Source organism: Phyllobates terribilis, unplaced genomic scaffold (assembly GCF_046119375.1).
Source record: "Phyllobates terribilis strain yellow unplaced genomic scaffold, ASM4611937v1 Scaffold_11__3_contigs__length_659146591, whole genome shotgun sequence".
NCBI classification, from domain to species: domain Eukaryota; kingdom Metazoa; phylum Chordata; class Amphibia; order Anura; family Dendrobatidae; genus Phyllobates; species Phyllobates terribilis.
Genome location: NW_027362771.1, coordinates 558,638,548 through 558,660,197, shown reverse-complemented (window position 1 = coordinate 558,660,197; position 21,650 = coordinate 558,638,548). Strand labels below are relative to the sequence as shown.

The 21,650-nt window shown below is 44.3% G+C and overlaps 1 protein-coding gene across 2 annotated transcripts in view; it reads left to right on the top strand.

The window, feature by feature from the left end:
* The window catches only part of DPYSL2 (dihydropyrimidinase like 2), a 79,616-nt gene that overhangs the window by 36,700 nt on the left and 21,266 nt on the right, over nt 1-21,650 (top strand). For both annotated transcript variants that reach the window (XM_073654066.1, XM_073654067.1), the window contains exons 2-4: nt 17,405-17,493; nt 18,552-18,736; nt 20,606-20,770. In XM_073654066.1, coding sequence (XP_073510167.1) covers nt 17,405-17,493; nt 18,552-18,736; nt 20,606-20,770 — 439 coding nt within the window. The remainder of the gene's footprint in view (nt 1-17,404; nt 17,494-18,551; nt 18,737-20,605; nt 20,771-21,650) is intronic.

Below are 21,650 nucleotides of genomic sequence, written 5' to 3'. Positions count from 1 at the left end.
GGGTGGGAGTAGTAGTGTCACTACAGGGGCCAAAAGGTGGGAGTAGTAGTGTCACTACAGGGGCCAAAAGGTGGGAGTAGTAGTGTCACTACAGGGGCCAAAAGGTGGGAGTAGTAGTGTCACTACAGGGGCCAAAAGGTGGGAGTAGTAGTGTCACTACAGGGGCCAAAGGGTGGGAGTAGTAGTGTCACTACAGGGGCCAAAGGGTGGGAGTAGTAGTGTCACTACAGGGGCCAAAGGGTGGGAGTAGTAGTGTCACTACAGGGGCCAAAGGGTGGGAGTAGTAGTGTCACTACAGGGGCCAAAGGGTGGGAGTAGTAGTGTCACTACAGGGGCCAAAGGGTGGGAGTAGTAGTGTCACTACAGGGGCCAAAGGGTGGGAGTAGTAGTGTCAGGACAGGGGCTGGAGGATGGGGGTAGTAGTGTCATTACAGGGTCTGTATACAGGGGCCAGAGGATGGGGGTAGTAGTGTCACTACAGAGGCCAGAGGATGGGGGTAGTAGTGTCACTACAGAGGCCAGAGGATGGGAGTAGTAGTGTCAGGACAGGGGCCGGAGGATGGGGGTAGTAGTGTCATTACAGGGGCTGTATACAGGGGCCAGAGGATGGGGGTAGTAGTGTCACTACAGAGGCCAGAGGATGGGGGTAGTAGTGTCACTACAGAGGCCAGAGGATGGGGGTAGTAGTGTCACTACAGAGGCCAGAGGATGGGGGTAGTAGTGTCACTACAGAGGCCAGAGGATGGGGGTAGTAGTGTCACTACAGAGGCCAGAGGATGGGGGTAGTAGTGTCACTACAGAGGCCAGAGGATGGGGGTAGTAGTGTCACTACAGAGGCCAGAGGATGGGGGTAGTAGTGTCACTACAGAGGCCAGAGGATGGGGGTAGTAGTGTCACTACAGAGGCCAGAGGATGGGGGTAGTAGTGTCACTACAGAGGCCAGAGGATGGGGGTAGTAGTGTCACTACAGAGGCCAGAGGATGGGGGTAGTAGTGTCACTACAGAGGCCAGAGGATGGGGGTAGTAGTGTCACTACAGGGGCTGTATGCAATAATCATATTGTGTTGGCTGTATATTCAGTATATCAGATATTATAGAATGGTGCTGTATATTAGCTGTAGGGTTGTGTTGGTTGTATATACAATATATCAGATATTATAAAATGGTGCTGTGTATATATAGTATATCAGATATTATAGGATGGTGCTGTATATACAGTGTATCTGTAGCATGATGCCGGATGCATATAAGCTATATCAGATACTATAGAATGGGGCCGGATGTATATACAGCATTGTATTTACTGCATATTGGATGTAGCATGATTATCTATCTATCATCTGTAGCATGATGCCGGCTGAATATACACTACATCACATACTATAGGATGGTGCCTGCTATATATACAATATATAAGCTGTAGGATGGTGCCAGCTGTAATACAGTATATCAAATACTATAGGATACTGGTGGCTGTATATACTGTATATCAGCAGTAAGAAGATACCGTCTGTATATACAGTATATTAGCTGTATGATTGTGCCGGCTGTATATTCAGTATATCAAATGTTGGATGGGTACAGCTGTATGTACACTATATCTGCAGTAGGATGGTGCCGCCTGTGTATACTGCATATTGGCTGTAGGATGGGGCCGGCTGTATGTACACTATATCGACTGTAGGATGGGGCCGCCTGTGTATACAGCATATCGGCTGTAGGATGGGGTCGGCTGTATGTACAGCATTGTGTATACAGTATATCGGCTGCCGGATGGTGCCGCCTCTTTATACAGTATATCGGCTGCCGGATGGTGCCGCCTGTGTATACAGTATGCCGGCTGCCGGATGGTGCCGCCTGTGTATACAGTATACCGGCTGCCGGATGGTGCCGCCTGTGTATACAGTATACCGGCTGTCGGATGGTGCCGCCTGTGTATACAGTATACCGGCTGTCGGATGGTGCCGCCTGTGTATACAGTAGACCGGCTGCCGGAAGGTGCCGCCTGTGTATACAGTATACCTGCTGTCGGATGGTGCCGGCTGTATGTACTACATTGTGTATACAGCATATTAGCTGTCGGATGGTGCCGCCTGTGTATACAGCATATTAGCTGCCGGATGGTGCCGCCTGTGTATACAGTATATCGGCTGCCGGATGGTGCCGCCTGTGTATACAGTATATCGGCTGCCGGATGGTGCCGCCTGTGTATACAGTATGTCGGATGGTGCCGCCAGTGTATACAGTATATCGACTGTAGGATGGGACCGGCTGTATGTACAGCATTGTGTATACAGCATATTAGCTGTCGGATGGTGCCGCCTGTGTATACAGTATACCGGCTGTAGGATGGTGCCGCCTGTGTATACAGTATATCGGCTGCCGGATGGTGCCGCCTGTGTGTACAATATATCGGCTGTAGGATGGGGCCGGCTGTATGTACAGCATTGTGTATACAGCATATTAGCTGTCGGATGGTGCCGCCTGTGTATACAGTATATCGGCTGTCGGATGGTGCCGCCTGTGTGTACAATATATCGGCTGTAGGATGGGGCCGGCTGTATGTACAGCATTGTGTATACAGTATATCGGCTGTAGGATGGTGCCGCCTGTGTATACAGTATATCGGCTGCCGGATGGTGCCGCCTGTGTGTACAATATATCGGCTGTAGGATGGTGCCGCCAGTGTATACAGTATATCGACTGTAGGATGGGGCCGGCTGTATGTACAGCATTGTGTATACAGCATATTAGCTGTCGGATGGTGCCGCCTGTGTATACAGTATACCGGCTGTAGGATGGTGCCGCCTGTGTATACAGTATATCGGCTGCCGGATGGTGCCGCCTGTGTGTACAATATATCGGCTGTAGGATGGGGCCGGCTGTATGTACAGCATTGTGTATACAGCATATTAGCTGTCGGATGGTGCCGCCTGTGTATACAGTATATCGGCTGTCGGATGGTGCCGCCTGTGTGTACAATATATCGACTGTAGGATGCGGCCGGCTGTATGTACAGCATTGTGTATACAGTATATCGGCTGTCGGATGGTGCCGCCTGTGTGTACAATATATCGGCTGTAGGATGGGGCCGGCTGTATGTACAGCATTGTGTATACAGCATATTAGCTGCCGGATGGTGCCGCCTGTGTATACAGTATACCGGCTGTAGGATGGTGCCGCCTGTGTATACAGCATATCGGCTGTAGGATGGGGCCGGCTGTATGTACAGCATTGTGTATACAGCATATCGGCTGTAGGATGGGGTCTGCTGTGTATACAGTAGATTAGCTGTCGGCTGTATATACAGGTTGTAGTGATCAGTGTTTGGTCATGTCGCTGCTGATGCTGCCAGTCTCCGTAATGATGGGCAGGAGGTTGAACGAGGGCACAGGAATTGGGAAGCGTCACCATTGCTGAGGTTACGTAACATGTATGGGTCTGTTATGATGCCAGCTGTGTCCAGGGTATTTTCCAGGGCGTGTGGCAATGTACTTAGTACAGGACAGATTTGCATGCACCTTTTTATTTTTTACATTTTGTTTTATGCCATGGATTGTAATAATAATAATAATATTCCATGTAAAGGTGGTGGGTCTGACTAGTAATGAACAGATGGGGCTACTGTGACACACATTTATGGAGGGGGCATCATCTTGACAATAGAGGAGGGTCATCTATCTATCTATCTTCATCCGCTGACTCTCCTGTAATATCCTTAGGTAGTCCCTCATCTGTTGCCATCATGCTGGCACCAGTGCCCCCCCCCCCCCTACATGTCCTCGGTGTACCACCCTATTTCATTGTGTGCTTTTGTATGTGGATTAGGCCAGGGGTAGGGGGAGGAGAGGCACGCAGACCCCCTGTCACATCCCAGGTTGGGGGACGACCAGCAGAGCTCCGTTGGCACAATACATTGGTGGGTCTTGTTTCCATGGTAACCGCTGCCATCTGATGGGAGACGCCGTGCATTAATGGGCGCCTCTCTTCTTCGCCGGAGCAATCTGGAGCATGTAATTTATGTGGGAAACGCCCAGCGCCGGGACGGTTAACACCATTATCTGGGCAGGAGATGGGAATAAAAGATCTGAAATCACTGCTGGTTGTTGATCTGCGCTCGGGGGGGCTTCTATCTGACAGGCAGATCTGGATTACATGTGTCCGGATGATGAAATTATGCAGCGGTGCTGTGTACGCCGACCGAACTAATGCGATCCATACATTAGCTGATTTATAGTACAGGAGTATGACTCTGTGGTTAAAAGGGAGAAGAAAAACACTTCTGGGGTCTTAGAGCATGTTCACACCACGTTTTTTTTTTTTTTTTTTGTTATTTTTTTTACAGGTGGTCAAAATGGTGCTTTTTTTTCAAGCACCATCATGCATTTTCTTTTTTTTTATACATCATTTTGTTAATGTATTTCTTACCTGCTTCATGATGGCTTTTTGGGGGCAATTTTTTTCAGATGCCTACATTAAGCAATCATTAAAAAAAAAACTGCTGGCGTATTTTTGAGGCAGAAATGTTTGCAGAAAAACCCGACCAGGCGTTTTTTTTTAACATTTTTTTTTTTTTTTAGCTTTCCCATTGACTGCTATTGTAATGTATGGAGTGTCTTCATAGCAAAATAAACGCTGAAGAATGGTCCGCGCACTTATTTTTTGACCCCTTGGCATTTTTGTAAAAAGATGCTCAAATGCTGTATGATCAGACATGTCGTTTTTCCATATAAATTAATAGGAGTCTTTCAAACTTTTTTTGGAACGGACCTGCTAAAGAAAAAAACATTGTGTGACCCTAGCCTTATGGTGTCCATACATGGCTGATGATGAACCAGCTGAACCTTTTATTATAGCTCAAAACACCAATCTGACATGTTGGATTTTTTTTTTTTTTTGGCCAAGGGAAAGCAGACAGCTGTGAGCTGGTCTTATACTGAGAAGAGACCAAAAACCATGGACCTTCCCAGCCTAATATTATCAGCTCACAGCTGTCTGCTTAGCCTTTACTGGGTATTAAAAATAGGGCGGACCCCACGTCATTTTTTTAAGGGTCCCCACTTTTTAATAACCAATAAAGGCTAAGCAGACAGTTGTGAGCTGCTATTAATACACTGGGAATCTCCATGGTTATTGGGCCCTTCCCAGCATAAGACCAGCTCACAGCTGTCTGCTTTCCCTTAGCTGGTAATTAAAAATAAGGGGGACCCAACGCCAGGTATTTTTTTTCATTTTTTTTTTTAGCTAAATACATGTACAGTAAACTTCACACACTGCACTAATTATCTATCTATCATGGACATGTCTACTTGTGGGTCATACGGCCACACTGTCTGTGTGACACGTGCGCAGCCCCATAGATTTAAATGGGTCAACATATGTAAGTGTCTCCGGTATGTGAGAAAACTTTCACCACACGTACCGGAGACACTGACGTGTGAAAGGGGCCTAAGTTTAATACTAAGTTAACTGGTGGGAAAATGATTAATTATTTAACTTGCTTATTTCCATCAGTAAAATCCACAGCAGATTACACACGTTAAGTATTTGGTGCAGAAATTTCTGCACTTCTTGGCAGAAAAAACACAACGGAAAATAAGCGCGTTTTTGATGCATTTTTTTTTACATGCGTTTTTGGTGCAGATTTTTCCCCACTTATTAGGCTATGTGCCCACGTTGCATTTATGAAGCAGAAAATTTCTGCTGCATAAATGCAAGTCCTCTCCCGGAAAAACGCGTGCGGAATTCCGCACGCGTTTATCGCGCTTTTTTCGCGCGTTTATCACGCGTTTTCCACATGCGGAATTGCCTTGCGTTTTTTATGCATTGGACAAAGGCAATTCCGCTTGCGGAAACGCAAAATTAAATGACATGCTGCGGATTTTTGAACGCGGCATAAACGCTGCGGAAAAATCCGCAGCATGTGCATAGAAGTTGCGGAAACCCATTGGGGATCATGGGGTGCGGGTTACCAAGCATTTTACAAGCGTTTCCGCTGCGGAAATTCCGCATCAAAAACGCTTGTAAAACGCTACGTGGGCACACAGCCTTAGTATGGGTGAAATCTGCAGCAAAATTGACGTGCAGTAGATTTAAATCTGCAAGGAAAGAAATAAGCAACGTGTGAATGAGGCTTCAGGATTCTCATTTGCTTAGCTGGCATCAGGAAACTTCAGGTTTGGGAGCAAATCTGTTCAGGAAAAAAAAGCGACAAATCTGCAAGGTGTGCACAGGCCCTAACTGGCTAGTTAGTGCATGACCTTTTACAAATGTGACTTATTCCTCACAGAAAATGGATTTCGGCGGCGATGTTCACATCTGTGACCTGTCCCTTTCTGATTTTTGAGACAGATTTCTCCCCAAATCTGTGGTAGATCTGTTTCAAAATCTGCTACAAAATCCACAATGTAACGTGTGAATTTCACAGTGGATTTGTCGAAAAATGCAGTGTAGACGGAGCATATGCTATAGTACAGGCTTGTGGGGCGGACTTCCACAACCTGCGGCACTCCAGCTCTCGCAGAACTACAACTCCCAACAGATCTTAACAGCCGTCTGACATTCAGTGCCTGCCAGGAAATGCTGGGAGTTGTAGTTTCACAACAGCTGGAGATCCTTTGGTAATATATGGAGCTTAGTTTGGGCACCTGACGGTCTCCGTGTTTATTTTCCCCCAAAAGAATGACGTTTTCTTGACAGATATCATACAGTTAGGTAAATTCAGCAGAAAATGGCGGATAGATAGGACAGAATAATAAACATTTTTTGTCGCGGACAGTGTAACTTTTGCACGCAGTTCCACCAGTATGGATGTAAATCATGCAGATGCACGATGATTATATGTCTGAACGTTTCCATTCACTGATGGCAAGCAGGGATCTGCGGGTGAAAACGTACCGGGCCTCATTTATCAAAAGTGTCTTTGTTGCCCATAGCAACCAATTAGAACTCTGCTTTCATTTTGTAAACTGCTCTGGTAAAATGGAAGCTGCGCTGCAATTGGTTACCACGGGCAACAAAGACAGTGTTTCTCATAGACAGCGTTCATAAATCTGCCGTTGTATGTTATATATTGGGGGGAAAGGGGAGTAGTAAGGCGTCCACTGATGCCTCTAAAGGCGGCTTATCTCCACTGAGAATAAAAAGATTGGGCATATTGTAATCCAGCTGCCCGATCATTACCTCCTCTGTCATATGCCAGGTATAAAAGAGGTGACCGATCCTGCAGAATTGGTGTGTTTAGCTAAAATTAACCTAATGCCTGTTTTAAAGGAGGGTGGGTTGATGGAGGAGAGCTCTGCACCCCCTTTTTAAGGTGCCAGGGTCAGGCAGCCTAATTGTATGGTCCCAATACTGAGCTTGGGTCTCCCGACCTTCAGCCCCACATTAGCCTATAAAGCTGTAATTTTGGGTCAGGAGACCCACGATCAATCTGCGATCTGTATACTGACCATGAAATATGGCCGTCTGAACACCGACCTATGGGGATGGCGCTGTATAAGAGCTTAGAAGGATGTGACACCACTATATGGCGGCCCGTGATAGAACAACTCTTCTTTACATTGCTGGGTGAACCAAATGATCACCATGGGATTTTATTACTGGGAGCTTAAAGGGACCATTTAAGGTATTTACGTCCCATTCAGGATCCCATGGCGACTCCATAGCTGATAACAGCAGATCGGTCAGGATCCCGATTGTCCGACCCCCACCGATCTAATATTTATGACCTATCCTCTGGATAGGTCATCAATATCCAAATAGTGGACAACCCCTTTAAGCGCACCCTTTTAGCCTTCATATCAACAGAACGGAACAAAAATGCTGTGTTAGTAAGGATATTTGTGCCCCAATTTTTACAGATGTCTCCCTTACCCTCGGTGGTACAGTATATACATAAAGTAGAGCCTCCCCCAATCTTCACGTTCAGATATCCATTAATTAGGTCTTGAGGCCATATCCTAGATCCACATGTGCTGCCTGTATAAGCGTTTTACCATCAGTAGTTGCCTAGCGCATGAATATTTTTTTTCCCGTGGGTCTTCGATCCTCCGAGAAGCTCCACAACGCCAGTTGCTATAGTTATAGATGTTACCGCCAGACGCTCATCCTAATACAGCTTATAAAAACTAACGTTATAGCCACAAAGGAAAAAAATCTGCTACGTTGGACAGCTACTAGATGATATTTTGTTAAATTATGTAAAAGAACAGAGATGCAGTGTAAAGCATGGAGATATCGAACATGAGACTTCACACCTTTTGCACCCATTGTGTGAGAGCGGTTTTACACTGAGCGGGGTCCAGAGCTGGGGACACCCCTCTATAACATTGAAATGCTCTATGGTAATGTTATGTCTTATTTTACATAGTCCTTGTGTTGAAAGCATCTTCTACAGTATTTAAAGAGAACCCGTCACTAGTGTTGAGTGAGCGTTCTCACTTAACCCTTTGACCGAGCATGCTTGGGTGCTTTCCGAGTATCTTCGGCGTGCTCGTATATTATGTTCGAGTCCCTGCGTCTACATGATTTACGGCTGTTAGACAGCCTCAACACGTGAGGATTCCCTAACAGGCTAACAGCCGTGAATCATGCAGACGCAGGGACTCGAACATAATATACGAGCACGTCAAAGATACTCGGTTAAAGGGTTAAACGAGCACGCTCGCTCGCTCATCACTACCCATCACCAGTTTTAACATGTTAAACTGCCACATCATGGAATAGCGGCTGCAAAGCATAATAAAACACACTGACTGCCCTTAGATGAAAGCTGGAGGTGTTTGTAATGACATTCGGCTCTGTTGTACTCTATACAGTAGATCTTGTCTGTCTATCTTATCTCACAGGAGAAAGCATATTCTTCTGACCTTCTGGGGGCGTGTTCTTTTTCCCCCTCTGCATGATGCCTCCTGATTTATGATTGCTCAACTATATGCAGGGGAAAAAGTACACGCCCCCAGAGACAAATCTCTGGTAAATCCAGTCTAGCAGACTGTATATAAGCCCCCAACCTCCCTGCTTAGACCAAAAAAGACTTTTAATAAAATGTTTTTTTTTGGGGATTTGCACAGGGGTTGGGACTGCTGTGAAAGACTCATAAATGATGATGGCCGTAGTTTATATTTTGAAAACCTGGTGACAGGTTCCCTTTAAACATGTACCGTAGACAAATCACACATGTAATCTGCACCAAAAAAAAATGCCAAGAAATTCAGCAAAACCTGATCTCGAACGTAGCATTTTTACTGCCAATAGAGCAGGTTTTGGCTGCAGAAAAAAAACTGCTGCATATGAACATAGCCTTAAAATAAAAATAAAAAAATGAGTTCATCCTATTAGTAAAATACATTTTCTTGTAACCACTTCCCCTCATATCTGTTTCCACTAGGTTAAAATAATCTCGCCCTCCCCAGGTCCAGTGCTATGTCTCCGCCGCTGCCCTAGTCTTTGTTGAGCAGGATGCTGGAGAGCCGCAGATATAGGGCTGGATCACAGGAGGGGCGACACTGTGCTTGTGCAGCCGCATGCGTGTCATGGGCAGTCTCTGTCAGCTTTCTTAAAGTGGACCCTTCCTTTCCAAAAATATTTTTTTGTCAAGTCTTCGCCAGAAGTTTCAATCAATGTGATGTCCCTAGATCCCACCAATTGCTAAAATGAAGGAGCAGAAGTACCCAGCTTAGTGCTGATCGTTGGCAGACGGGATCCATGTGAGCATGCCCCATTCACACATGGTGCACCCCTGTAGTGGGCCATCTTCGCTTTTTTTTTGGGATCCTCCCGGATATTGCAGGATATTTGGCAAGTACCTGGTATGCCTGTGCCTGTGTATTGTATATTAGTCGGAAATTTGGCAATCGGTGCATACACTAGGAAGTGATTTAGGCTCCATAATTGGGTGTGACATCTGGCGTCAGACTAAGGTCTTTAGTAGCCAAAAAGTGTTACATTCTGATGAAGCCTGAAATGTCATTGCTGTGGTCTTGTCTGCACCGCAGCCTGGTAGTGCCAGCCTCATCTGCATGGCAGATACCGCCCGTAGGAAGCAGCGCCTCGGTCTGGTGGAGACGCCGTGGTCCTGGATTCTTCTGTTTGTATCTTGGTTTCTGCTGGTTACCAGACATGGGGTTTGCATCCTACATGTGACTCACACACAGACTGTGAAGAGCTGGCACAGAGGGGTCTCCTGTGCGTGCCTGGCTCTGCTTGTACAGGAAGCCCACACCCTGTCATCTATGGGGCTGCCCGCACTGACCGAAGAATGGGCTCTGTCTCTGGATACCATGTGTCACCCTATACAAGGCACAGCGTCGTATCATGTCATGTCTTCTGCTCAGCCATCCTCTGTTACATCTCATCCAAGAGCGATCTGCCTATCTACTATCAGCGCCTATCTACTATCAGCGCCTATCTACTATCAGCGCCTATCTACTATCAGCGCCTATCTATAGTATCAGCAGGTCTTGTAGAGGATCAGCACAATGTTAAATTAATTGAAAAAAAACCCAATCCGGAGTCTTTATTTAAAGAGGTCAATAGTAACCAGCTTTCTTTATCGCTTCATTGGAGGACACAGGTAACCATGGCTCCAAGAAAGAGGTTTTACAGTGGGTACCAAAAATCCATCTTTTACTCCAATGTTATTCCCTTTGCTCCCCTGAATATTCAGTTTTCAGCTGTTGTTTTTTTTTTAAATCCGCCATACAGTTCCAGAGATATGGGGCCTTTTTATTTAGTGCTGATTTTTATGGTCTTTACTAAGGGGCGTGGCTCAGAGGATCCTCTGGGGCGTGTCCTTCGACTGTATAATTACCCTGTGAGCCACACCCCCTTGTAAATACTATAAAAAAAAAAAGGTCCATATCTCTGGCATGATACGTATAGCTGATTTATAAAAAAAAAAAACAAACAAACAATAAAAAACCCCGGAATACTCAGAGGAGCAGCCGGAATAAAAAAGGAGCAAAATCTGCCCACTTCTGAAATGGCGACAGGTCCTCTTTAATTGAGAACACACATTTTTACTAAAACAGACATGTCAGGAGAACGGAGAGGTCGTTTTTAACCCCTGCACCCCCCGGGCGACTTTCCTTTTTTTGTTTTTTCCTTCTCTTCTTCCAAGAGCTATAACTTTTTAATTTTTCCGTTAAGATGGCCGTATGAGGGCTTGTATTTTTACGGGACGAGTTGTACTTTTGAATGACACCTTTTGATTTTACCATATAATGTATTGGAAAACGGGGGGAAAAATTTTGTGCGGTGAAATTGCCCAAAAAAAAGTGCAATTCTACATTTTTTTTTTATTATGTTCAATATATGGAAAAACTGACCTTCTGCAGACCCCGGCTATAATGACAACCCATCGGCGCCCCGTGATAACGTGACAGGGGCGCCGGTAGGCGTGGCTCGTGAAGTTCTTCTGGGCGGCACGTGTTAAATGCTGCTGTCAGTAATTGACAGTGGCATTTAACTGGTTAACAGCTCAGAGATCCTCCCGCGGCTGTTAGAGGCACTTGATGGCTGATTACACCAGCCATAAAGTGTGGGGAAAGGTGCGGGCTCCATGCCAGAGCCTGCATCAAAGGCAGGAACATGGCTGTTGACGTAAAAGTCATGGGTGTGGCGGAGTTGACAGACAGTTGCCTTGCAGTGTCTTGTAGGATGTCTCCACGTTTGGCATTTCAGACGGCTTCCTAGATAGGAGGCTGTCTTTAGGACCAAGCGACTACCTCCCTCTGGCCTGGGTGTATATATAACTGGTCTCTCCAGGTGGGCATTGCCGGTTATACTCATTTCTACTTGGAACTTGGCTGAAGTAGCATCACGTCCTCTTTGGAGTCTTGAGGCCGTGTGCCCTGTTGGACTTCTTCTTAAGCTAAGTTGTTATTCCCCTGTGTTGTCTTCCCCTTTTGTCTTTAGAGTGCTAGCGGAGGTTGACTAGTGCTCATCTCCTTCTACCCCCAGCTATAGCCTTACACCAGGGATAGTAGGGCGAGGCACGTGATCGGCAACAGCTGCGGAGGCTGTATAGGGACGGTAGGGGAAGTCAGGGTGACACTAGTACAGTTTAGGAGGTCACCACTTCCCCCTTTCCCTAGTGTCTGGGTTCCCTCTCCCCCCTGTGTTGCACTTACACCTGGCGTGATTCTCTGTGTTGCACTCACACCTGGCATGATAGTAAATATACGTCATCGCTCGTGAAGGGGTTAAGGTCTTTTACAACTGCCTTCACTGTATTTCCTGTATTTATAATAACTGGTGGTCCCCATTTTTCTGATATGTTGCCCCCACCTCCTTTCAACAAGCCATAAAGTTCAGGTTTTTAGCCATGTGATCAATTGATGCAAAATAGAATTAAGATTCTTTTATCATGTTTATACAATGCTGAGTCCATCTCCTTTTTTCTTTTTTTATGGCCCCAGTAAATTTAAAATGGGAAATGAAGCAGTTTTGCGATGGGTGATAATTACATATTTCTTACCATTTTGTGCCTACAGCCCTTACACTCATCTAAGGCTCTGTTCACACGACGTCTTCTAAACTCAGGCGAACTCGGAGAGTTTTTCAAGCAGAAGTCCCTTCTGGAAACTCTGGATTTTTTTTTTCTTGAAGCATCTTTTTTGTAAATTTTTTTTTTTTGGGGGGGGGGGGTCATTTCCTGAGCGGTTTTTCCAACTGATTTTGGAGGGTTTCCACTTGGTTTTTGTGTATATATATATATATATATATATATATATATATATATATATATATATATATATATATATATATATATATATATATATATATATATATATATATATATATATATATATATATATATATATATATATATATACACAAAAACCATATATATATACAGTGCCTACAAGTAGTATTCAACCCCCTGCAGATTTAGCTGGTTGACACATACGGAATTAACTTGGCATTGTGACATTTGTACTGTAGATCAGCCTGGAAGTGGGAAATGCACTGCAGCAAATATTGTTTTTTTTTTTTGTTTTTTTAAAACGTTAAAAGTTAATTCAGAGTGTCATTTATTATTCAACCTCTCAAACCACAAGAATTCTGTTTGGTCCCCCTAAAGTATTAAGAAGTAGTTCAGGCACCAAGAATAATGAGCTTCACATGTGTGGATTAAAGATCTCTTTTGCCAGCCTTTTCTGACTATTTAAGACCCTCCCCAAACTTGTGAACAGCACTCAGACATGGTCAACATGGGAAAGACAAAGGAGCATTCCAAGGCCATCAGAGACAAGATCGTGGAGGGTCACAAGGCTGGCAAGGGGTACAAAACCCTTTCCAAGGAGTTGGGCCTACCTGTCTCCACTGTTGGGAGCATCATCCGTAAGTGGAAGGCTTATGGAACTACTGTTAGCCTTCCACGGCCTGGACAGCCTTTGAAAGTGTCCTCCCCTGCCGAGGCCAGGCTTGTCCGAAGAGTCAAGGCTAACCCAAGGACAACAAGGAAGGAGCTCCGGGAAGATCTCATGGCAGTGGGGACCTTGGTTTCAGTCAATACCATAAGTAACGTACTCCACCGCAATGGTCTCCGTTCCAGACGAGCCCGTAAGGTACCTTTACTTTCAAAGCGTCATGTCAAGGCTAATATTAGTACAGACCAAAAGTTTGGACACACCTTCTCATTTAAAGATTTTTCTGTATTTTCATGACTATGAAAATTGTACATTCACACTGAAGGCATCAAAACTATGAATTAACACATGTGGAATTATATACTTAACAAAAAAGTATGAAACAACTGAAAATATGTCTTATATTCTAGGTTCTTCAAAGTAGCCACCTTTTGCTTTGATGACTGCTTTGCACACTCTTGGCATTCTCTTGATGAGCTTCAAGAGGTAGTCACCGGAAATGGTCTTCCAACAATCTTGAAGGAGTTCCAAGAGATGCTTAGCACTTGTTGGCCCTTTTGCCTTCACTCTGCGGTCCAGCTCACCCCAAACCATCTCGATTGGGTTCAGGTCTGGTGACTGTGGAGGCCAGGTCATCTGGCGTAGCACCCCATCACTCTCTTTCTTGGTCTAATAGCCCTTACACAGCCTGGAGGTGTGTTTGGGGTCATTGTCCTGTTGAAAAATAAATGATGGTCCAACTAAACGCAAACCGGATGGAATAGCATGCTGCTGCAAGATGCTGTGGTAGCCATGCTGGTTCAGTATGCCTCCAATTTTGAATAAATCCCCAACAGTGTCACCAGCAAAGCACCCCCACACCATCACACCTCCTCCTCCATGCTTCACGGTGGGAACCAGGCATGTAGAGTCCATCCGTTCACCTTTTCTGCGTCGCACAAAGACACGGTGGTTGGAACCAAAGATCTCAAATTTGGACTCATCAGACCAAAGCACAGATTTCCACTGGTCTAATGTCCATTCCTTGTGTTCTTTAGCCCAAACAAGTCTCTTCTGCTTGTTGCCTGTCCTTAGCAGTGGTTTCCTAGCAGCTATTTTACCCTGGAGGCCTGCTGCACAAAGTCTCCTCTTAACAGTTGTTGAAGAGATGTGTCTGCTGCTAGAACTCTGTGTGGCATTGACCTGGTCTCTAATCTGAGCTGCTGTTAACCTGCGATTTCTGAGGCTGGTGACTCGGATAAACTTATCCTCAGAAGCAGAGGTGACTCTTGGTCTTCCTTTCCTGGGGCGGTCCTCATGTGAGCCAGTTTCTATGTAGAGCTTGATGGTTTTTGCAACTGCACTTGGGGACACTTTCAAAGTTTTCCCAATTTTTTGCACTGACTGACCTTCATTTCTTAAAGTAATGATGGCCACTTGTTTTTCTTTACTTAGCTGCTTTTTTCTTGCCATAATACAAATTCTAACAGTCTATTCAGTAGGACTATCAGTTGTGTATCCACCAGACTTCTGCACAACACAACTGATGGTCCCAACCTCATTTATAAGGCAAGAAATCCCTCTTATTAAACCTGACAGGGCACACCTGTGAAGTGAAAACCATTTCCGGTGACTACCTCTTGAAGCTCATCAAGAGAATGCCAAGAGTGTGCAAAGCAGTCATCAAAGCAAAAGGTGGCTACTTTGAAGAACCTAGAATATAAGACATATTTTCAGTTGTTTCACACTTTTTTGTTAAGTATATAATTCCACATATGTTAATTCATAGTTTTGATGCCTTCAGTGTGAATGTACAATTTTCATAGTCATGAAAATACAGAAATTTCTTTAAATGAGAAGGTGTGTCCAAACTTTTGGTCTGTACTGTGTGTGTATATAAATACATTTTTTTTTTTTTTTTTTTTTTTTTTTTTTTTTTTTTTTACTGTCATTTTCTAATAATTCTTTTCACCCCATTGAATAATGAAGAAACTTTTTTTTTTTTTTAGCAAGAACAATAGCAAAAATGCTCCTGTTGTCCAGTTGTCTTCCAGGCATATTTTGACTTGCATTGTAACGTACAGAGTGTCTTCCCAGCAAAAAATGCCAGAATCCTCAAGGGTTAAAAAGATTTTTCGATAGTTTTTTCAGGCGATTCCCATTGGCGGAATCCGCTTGAAAAAGACACTGTGTGCGCATCCTACAAATTCTGTCGAGTCTGATCCCGCAGTCGTTCTCCTTTCTACGGGTCCCCTATTTTATGATAAACATCAAAATGAACATTATCCCCAAAGGGAACAAAAAGAAGTAAAAACTGCACAGTCAGACTACACAAGGTTTGTTTGTAGTCTGTTACCTTGGAGACACACAATAACTGTAGAGGAGCTGTAGATAGAAACTATTTTTGTTTAATTTTATTATAACCTTTGGCAAAGTTGCTTTATTTTAATTACTAGATAATGTTTAGGGGGGGGGGGGATTTCCTCTCCTTGTGCATTGACATGCCGGTGTAGGGAGACTTATAGGCCATGCAATGCTCCTCTGGGAAATTTAATATGAAAATTACCTCTTCAGAGAGAAAGGACTTGAAATCTAGCGCCATCTATTGGAAGTAACAATTCTAGTACTCAACATTGACCCTTTTAATGTACCCTGTGGAGTCTGAGTTGGAGCCCATTTTGGTGGAGTCTTGAGTCGGTATAAAATGGACCGACTCTGACTCCTAAAATATATAATAAATTGGGTACAGTAGTTCAATGCAGTTTGTGGGGAATATTTTTTCATAAGAATTTGGGAAAGTTATGAAATGTCCTATAAATGTCTGTGCTATTCCTGATCTAAGGGTCTAGACTTTTAGCTGAGATGAATCTGTCCTACAGTAAATTTATCACTTAAACATGAGCCGTGTATGAGGGAGTCGGAGTCGTGGAGTCTGAGTCTGAGTTGGAGTTGGTGTCATGGAAATTGACGAGTCGAAGTCGAAGGTTTGGCTTACCGACTCCACAGCCCTGGTTTATGGGGTAATGTCTCTACTTGTGGAGAATGGCATTCCGATGTAAGGAGACTTATAGGCCACGCAATGCTACTCTTGGAAATTAAATATGCAAATTGCCTCTTCAGAGAGGAAGAGGACTTGAATTCTAGTTCCACCTATAAGAAATAGCAATCCTAAGGCCACGGGAGCCAAAACCCGGAGTGGGTGATAAATGCGGAATTGGTGACTTGTTTCGATTATTCCTTTTCTCTGATCGTTCCTCACCTGGTTTTGGCTCCCACTCCTGAGAAAAAATACTGACCGAATACTGATAGTGGGGCCGTGCCTTAAAAGTCAATATTAACCCTTCACTGAGCCTTGCGACATGACCTAGGGTAAAAGCCAAACCAGAATCTCTATTTGCAGACACGTGTTTCAGGGTGTTGCCCCTCCTCAGTGCCATGCAATAGATCTGATTTGGCTTTTGAGAGGCCTCTGACTGGGGTCTAAGGGGTAATGTGGAGAGTGACATGCCGGTGTTAGGAGACTTATAGGCCATGCAATTCGCCTCTGCCAAATCAGATCTCTTGCTTTGCACTGAGGAGGGGCAAACACCCCCAAACACGTGTCTGCAAATAGAGATTCTAGTTTGGCTTTTATCAGTGACAAGGCTTGTTAAAGGGTCACTATTGACTTGTAGGATTGCTGCTTCCAATAGGTGGCGCTAGAATTCAAGTTCTCTTCCTCTCTGAAGAGATTTGGATATTTTATGAGTTTTACGAGTTTCTGGTGCTGTGTGGGGGAGGGGGTGATTTCTCCGGACCGGAAGTTCAGGCATTTTCACTTAATGGCTATGTAGTACGGCAGTGTCCAAGGCTCAGGAGTAACATTTGGCTCTGGAGTTTTCTTGTGGCCCATTAGGTATGGGCAGCGAGTCTGGCACTAGACATATAACACATTTGTCTAAAGTGTTCCTTTTAAGTGAAGTCATATGAGATGCTTTGGAGTCCATTACTTTTTTCTAGAAACTTTCGGCTGCATTGATCTGACTGTATCTTTATGTCTTTCCTTTCAGAGCGACCGACTCCTTATAAAAGGTGGTAAAATCGTCAATGATGACCAATCATTCCATGCCGACATTTACATGGAGGATGGGCTCATTAAGTAAGTATAATATTCACAGGGGCATTAAAGCAGTCCAGATCTAGAAGAGATAAAGAGATTGCTGGATTTTATGTATATAGATGGTTGGGCTGAGGTACAAAAGTCCAATAAGACTGGGCATCAACACCAGGGAAAAAAAGATCTAAAACACAACTTTTACTCTGAAATTAAAAACCTAGTGTGAAGAGGGCAAAAAATGTTTAAAAAATGAAATATGGATCCATAAGCTTACGCGTTTCGGGTTAACAACCCTTATTCATTGGAGTTAACCCGAAACGCGTGAGCTTTTGGATCCATCTCTCTTCTCTTCTTTACCCTCTTCACACTTATGTTTTTTAATTACAGAGTAAAAGTTTAGTATGAAGAGGGGAAAAAAGGGTTAAAAAAATAAACGTGGGTCCATAAGCTTACGCGTTTTGGGTTCAGACCTATGAATAAGGTTTGTTAACCCGAATCGCATAAGCTTATGGATCCATACCTCTCTTTTTTTTTTTTTAACCTTTTTGTACTCTTCACACTTACTTTTACTCTGGAATTAAAAAACATATTTTTTTCCCTGGTGCTGGAGCAAAGTCCTATTGGACTCTTCTCATTTATTGATGGTCTATCCCTAATATGTGAATGGTGGGGATGCTATGATGAGCAAAGATGCCAAAGTGCTGTACCTGCCTCACCGGATTTTACCAGTTCTGCCATCTCCTTATTGGTGGGGGGTAAATCCCTAAACCAAAAAAACCCCCAAACTTTTATACCTGTGGTTTCCTTTTAACCAAATGAGCATGTTAAGTAGAGAGAAGACGGACGAGTGGCCGCCAGGCATTTCTGGGACCTCCTATACCTACACGGTCCATTGTCTTTTCTCCTAAGGTTGGATGACGGACCTGGTAGGTCAATGTCCTTACACTTTTATAATATCTACAGACGTCTTTATTCTTCTATATTTAGCAATGGGGAACAGCCCCTGAGATCTTACTCACCTGGTACCCCACCATGATGTAGACATCACCATATGTACATACCAGCGGATGAGATTTTTCTTACGACTTTTTCTTTTATAGGCAGATTGGTGAAAATCTCATTGTGCCTGGTGGTGTGAAGACCATTGAGGCTCATGGCAGGATGGTAATACCCGGGGGCATTGATGTCCACACCTGCTTCCAGAAACCATGCAATGGAATGGTGTCTGCTGATGACTTCTTCCAGGGGACCAAAGCGTCTTTGGCTGGTGGCACCACCATGATCAGTAAGTGGGAATATCTGACTTGTCCACACTCTTAACCCCTTCTGCTACCAGAACGATTTGCACAAAGATAAGTAGGATAACAGAATCCCTTTCCCTCCCAAAATGTGAGAGCACATATCCTGTCTGATTGGTAAGAGGGTGATAACGAGAAGAAAAGTTCCTGAAGTCACTGGAAGTTCTACAAGGGAAGAGATGATAGTAACTGGCTGTAATCTATCTTCCTCATTCCTACCCGTCCCTTAGAGCCACTCTGTTATTTTATATACTGCGCCCAGAATAGTACACCCCGAGATTCGATCCTGGTATCTTTTGAAAGTAAAGGTTCTAAGCCTAAAAGGGGTTGTCCACTATTCGGACAACCCATTTTCAATCCCTACATTTCCCCCCAGTACAATAACAATACCTGTACTCACCTCTGGTTTCGGCACAGTTTCAGCGATGACGGCACTGGCTCTTCCAGTGTCATGTGATCCCTGCTGCCAATCAGCGTAGGCTTTACTCTCCCCTCCTTTGGACAAATCAGACAACCAGAGGAAGTGAGAGCTGTGACTGCATTTTCCAGATGTCACTTACATCCATAGGAGAGAAGACTGAAGCCAGAGTTGATTGGCATCAGGGATTACGTGACATAACAGTGTCACGCAATCCCCGGGAGTACTGTGCCGACAACATTGTAATGCCTTTTTTTTTTTTTTTTTTTTGTGCCTGACTTTGATTTTTTTCCCCCCATTTTCCAGTACATTATATGATAATATGAATTCTGTCATTCAAAAGTACAACTCTTCAAATTTTCCAGTGTGATTTTACAGCAATTTACGTCAATTTTTTTAATTATTATTTTTGTTCTTCAATACACAAAAATGATGCATAAGAGCATTCTGGGTATATTGGTTAAGTGTAGATTCCCCATAAAACCCCAAATGATCACTTATGTTTCTTAAAGGGAATGTGTGATAAGAAAATTACCTATTATTTAACCCCTTAACGACCTATGGCATATGTTTTCGTCATCCTGCTGAGGGCAGTATGGAGCTCGCTCTAACTACTGCTGTTAATCATTTAGTTGCTGCTCACATGATTTGTGGGAAGCTTATAAGTCACCATGGCAGCTGCCATCTTGTGAAGCTTTCAAGGGTGCCAACACTTTCAACTGTGCATATATATGTATATACATACATATAGAAAAAGTTAACGAATATGTTAAAGGTAAAATTACCCCATTTCCCCTCATCCAAAAATGGAGAAATGGAATGAAATAAAAAAAAAAAAAAACATATTTAGTATTTTCATGTCCGAAAAAGTCCGATCTGTATGTCTAACTAAAAAATAAATAAAAAATTGAAACTCTTAACTTCCCTAAAAAATTACAGCAAAAGGAGATGAAAATATCACAATTAAACCAAAATGGTGTCAATAAAAAAACGTCACCCCAGCGCGCAGCGCGCAGTAAAGCAAATCACCCTCACCCAGCTCCATGGAAGGAAAAATAAAAAAAAAGTTGCAGGTCTCAATTTCTGAAAATGGCAACACAAGCAAAAATAGTTTTTTTGCAAGGTTCTCAATTTTGTTATTTAACCGCCAAAATACAAGAAAACCAACAATGTGTGAGCTTGGTATCGCCGTTATTGTACCGACCTGACGAATCATATTGCCAGGTCATGTCTACCGCATAACAAATGGGATTGGAACCAAACCCAAAAAACAATGGCGGAATTGTGGTGTTTTTTTAGTATTTGACTTCACTTGGGATTTTTTCCCCATTAGTATTTGGCTATTATTTTGGGTCTCCTCTCCTGCTTTATCTGCTCTTCAGGATAAGGGTTTACATAATCCATGTCTTGCTCAGCTTTATCTCTGTCCCCCCGACAGTCGACCATGTGGTGCCGGAGCCGGGGACCAGCCTGATCAGCGCTTTTGAACAGTGGCGAGAGTGGGCAGACACCAAAACCTGTTGTGACTACTCCTTGCACGTGGACATCACCGAGTGGCATAAGGGTGTCCAGGAAGAAATGGAGGCGCTGGTGAAAGATCATGGTAAGTCCCAATATGTACACCACACCCTTATGTAAAAAGCTACGAGAGAGACGGATGCCACCTGCGCTGTGCCCTATATACAGTATATGTCACTTGTGTGGCTGTAACCAGTGCAGGGCACCAGTGAGTCTGACTACCATTCCTGGCAGAGATGGCAGTGCCCATACAGTAGCAGGTTATGGATGACTGTATATCACTGGTGACAGGACTGTTGAATGTCGGGCTAATATGTGGGCATCGTTGGTTATTATTAGTGTACAACTGGGCCTACTAAATGGACACTGGTGGATGTGGTGCTACTATTGGAAATGCAGGTACTCTGAGGAGGACTGTAGATATGAGATACCATATTGGTGCTGAAGAAGTTACTTTAAATGTACTGTGGGTCTGTGGTGTTAGGACTACCATAAAGGCACTGCTGAGAGTGGGCGCTGTTGGTGACGGGACTACTATAAGGGCTAATGACATGACTGAAGATGCAACAAAAAGCACCTACTGCTGAAGGTGGGCTACTAAACTGGCACTATTGGAAGGTGGCGCTACTATTGGCGCGCTGTTGGAGGTGGCGCTACTATTGGCGCGCTGTTGGAGGTGGCGCTACTATTGGCGCGCTGTTGGAGGTGGCGCTACTAAACAGGCACTATTGGAAGGTGGTGCCACTATTGGGGCGCTGTTGGAGGTGGCGCTACTATTGGGGCGCTGTTGGAGGTGGCGCTACTATTGGGGCGCTGTTGGAGGTGGCGCTACTATTGGCGCGCTGTTGGAGGTGGCGCTACTCTTGGCGCGCTGTTGGAGGTGGCGCTACTCTTGGCGCGCTGTTGGAGGTGGCGCTACTCTTGGCGCGCTGTTGGAGGTGGCGCTACTCTTGGCGCGCTGTTGG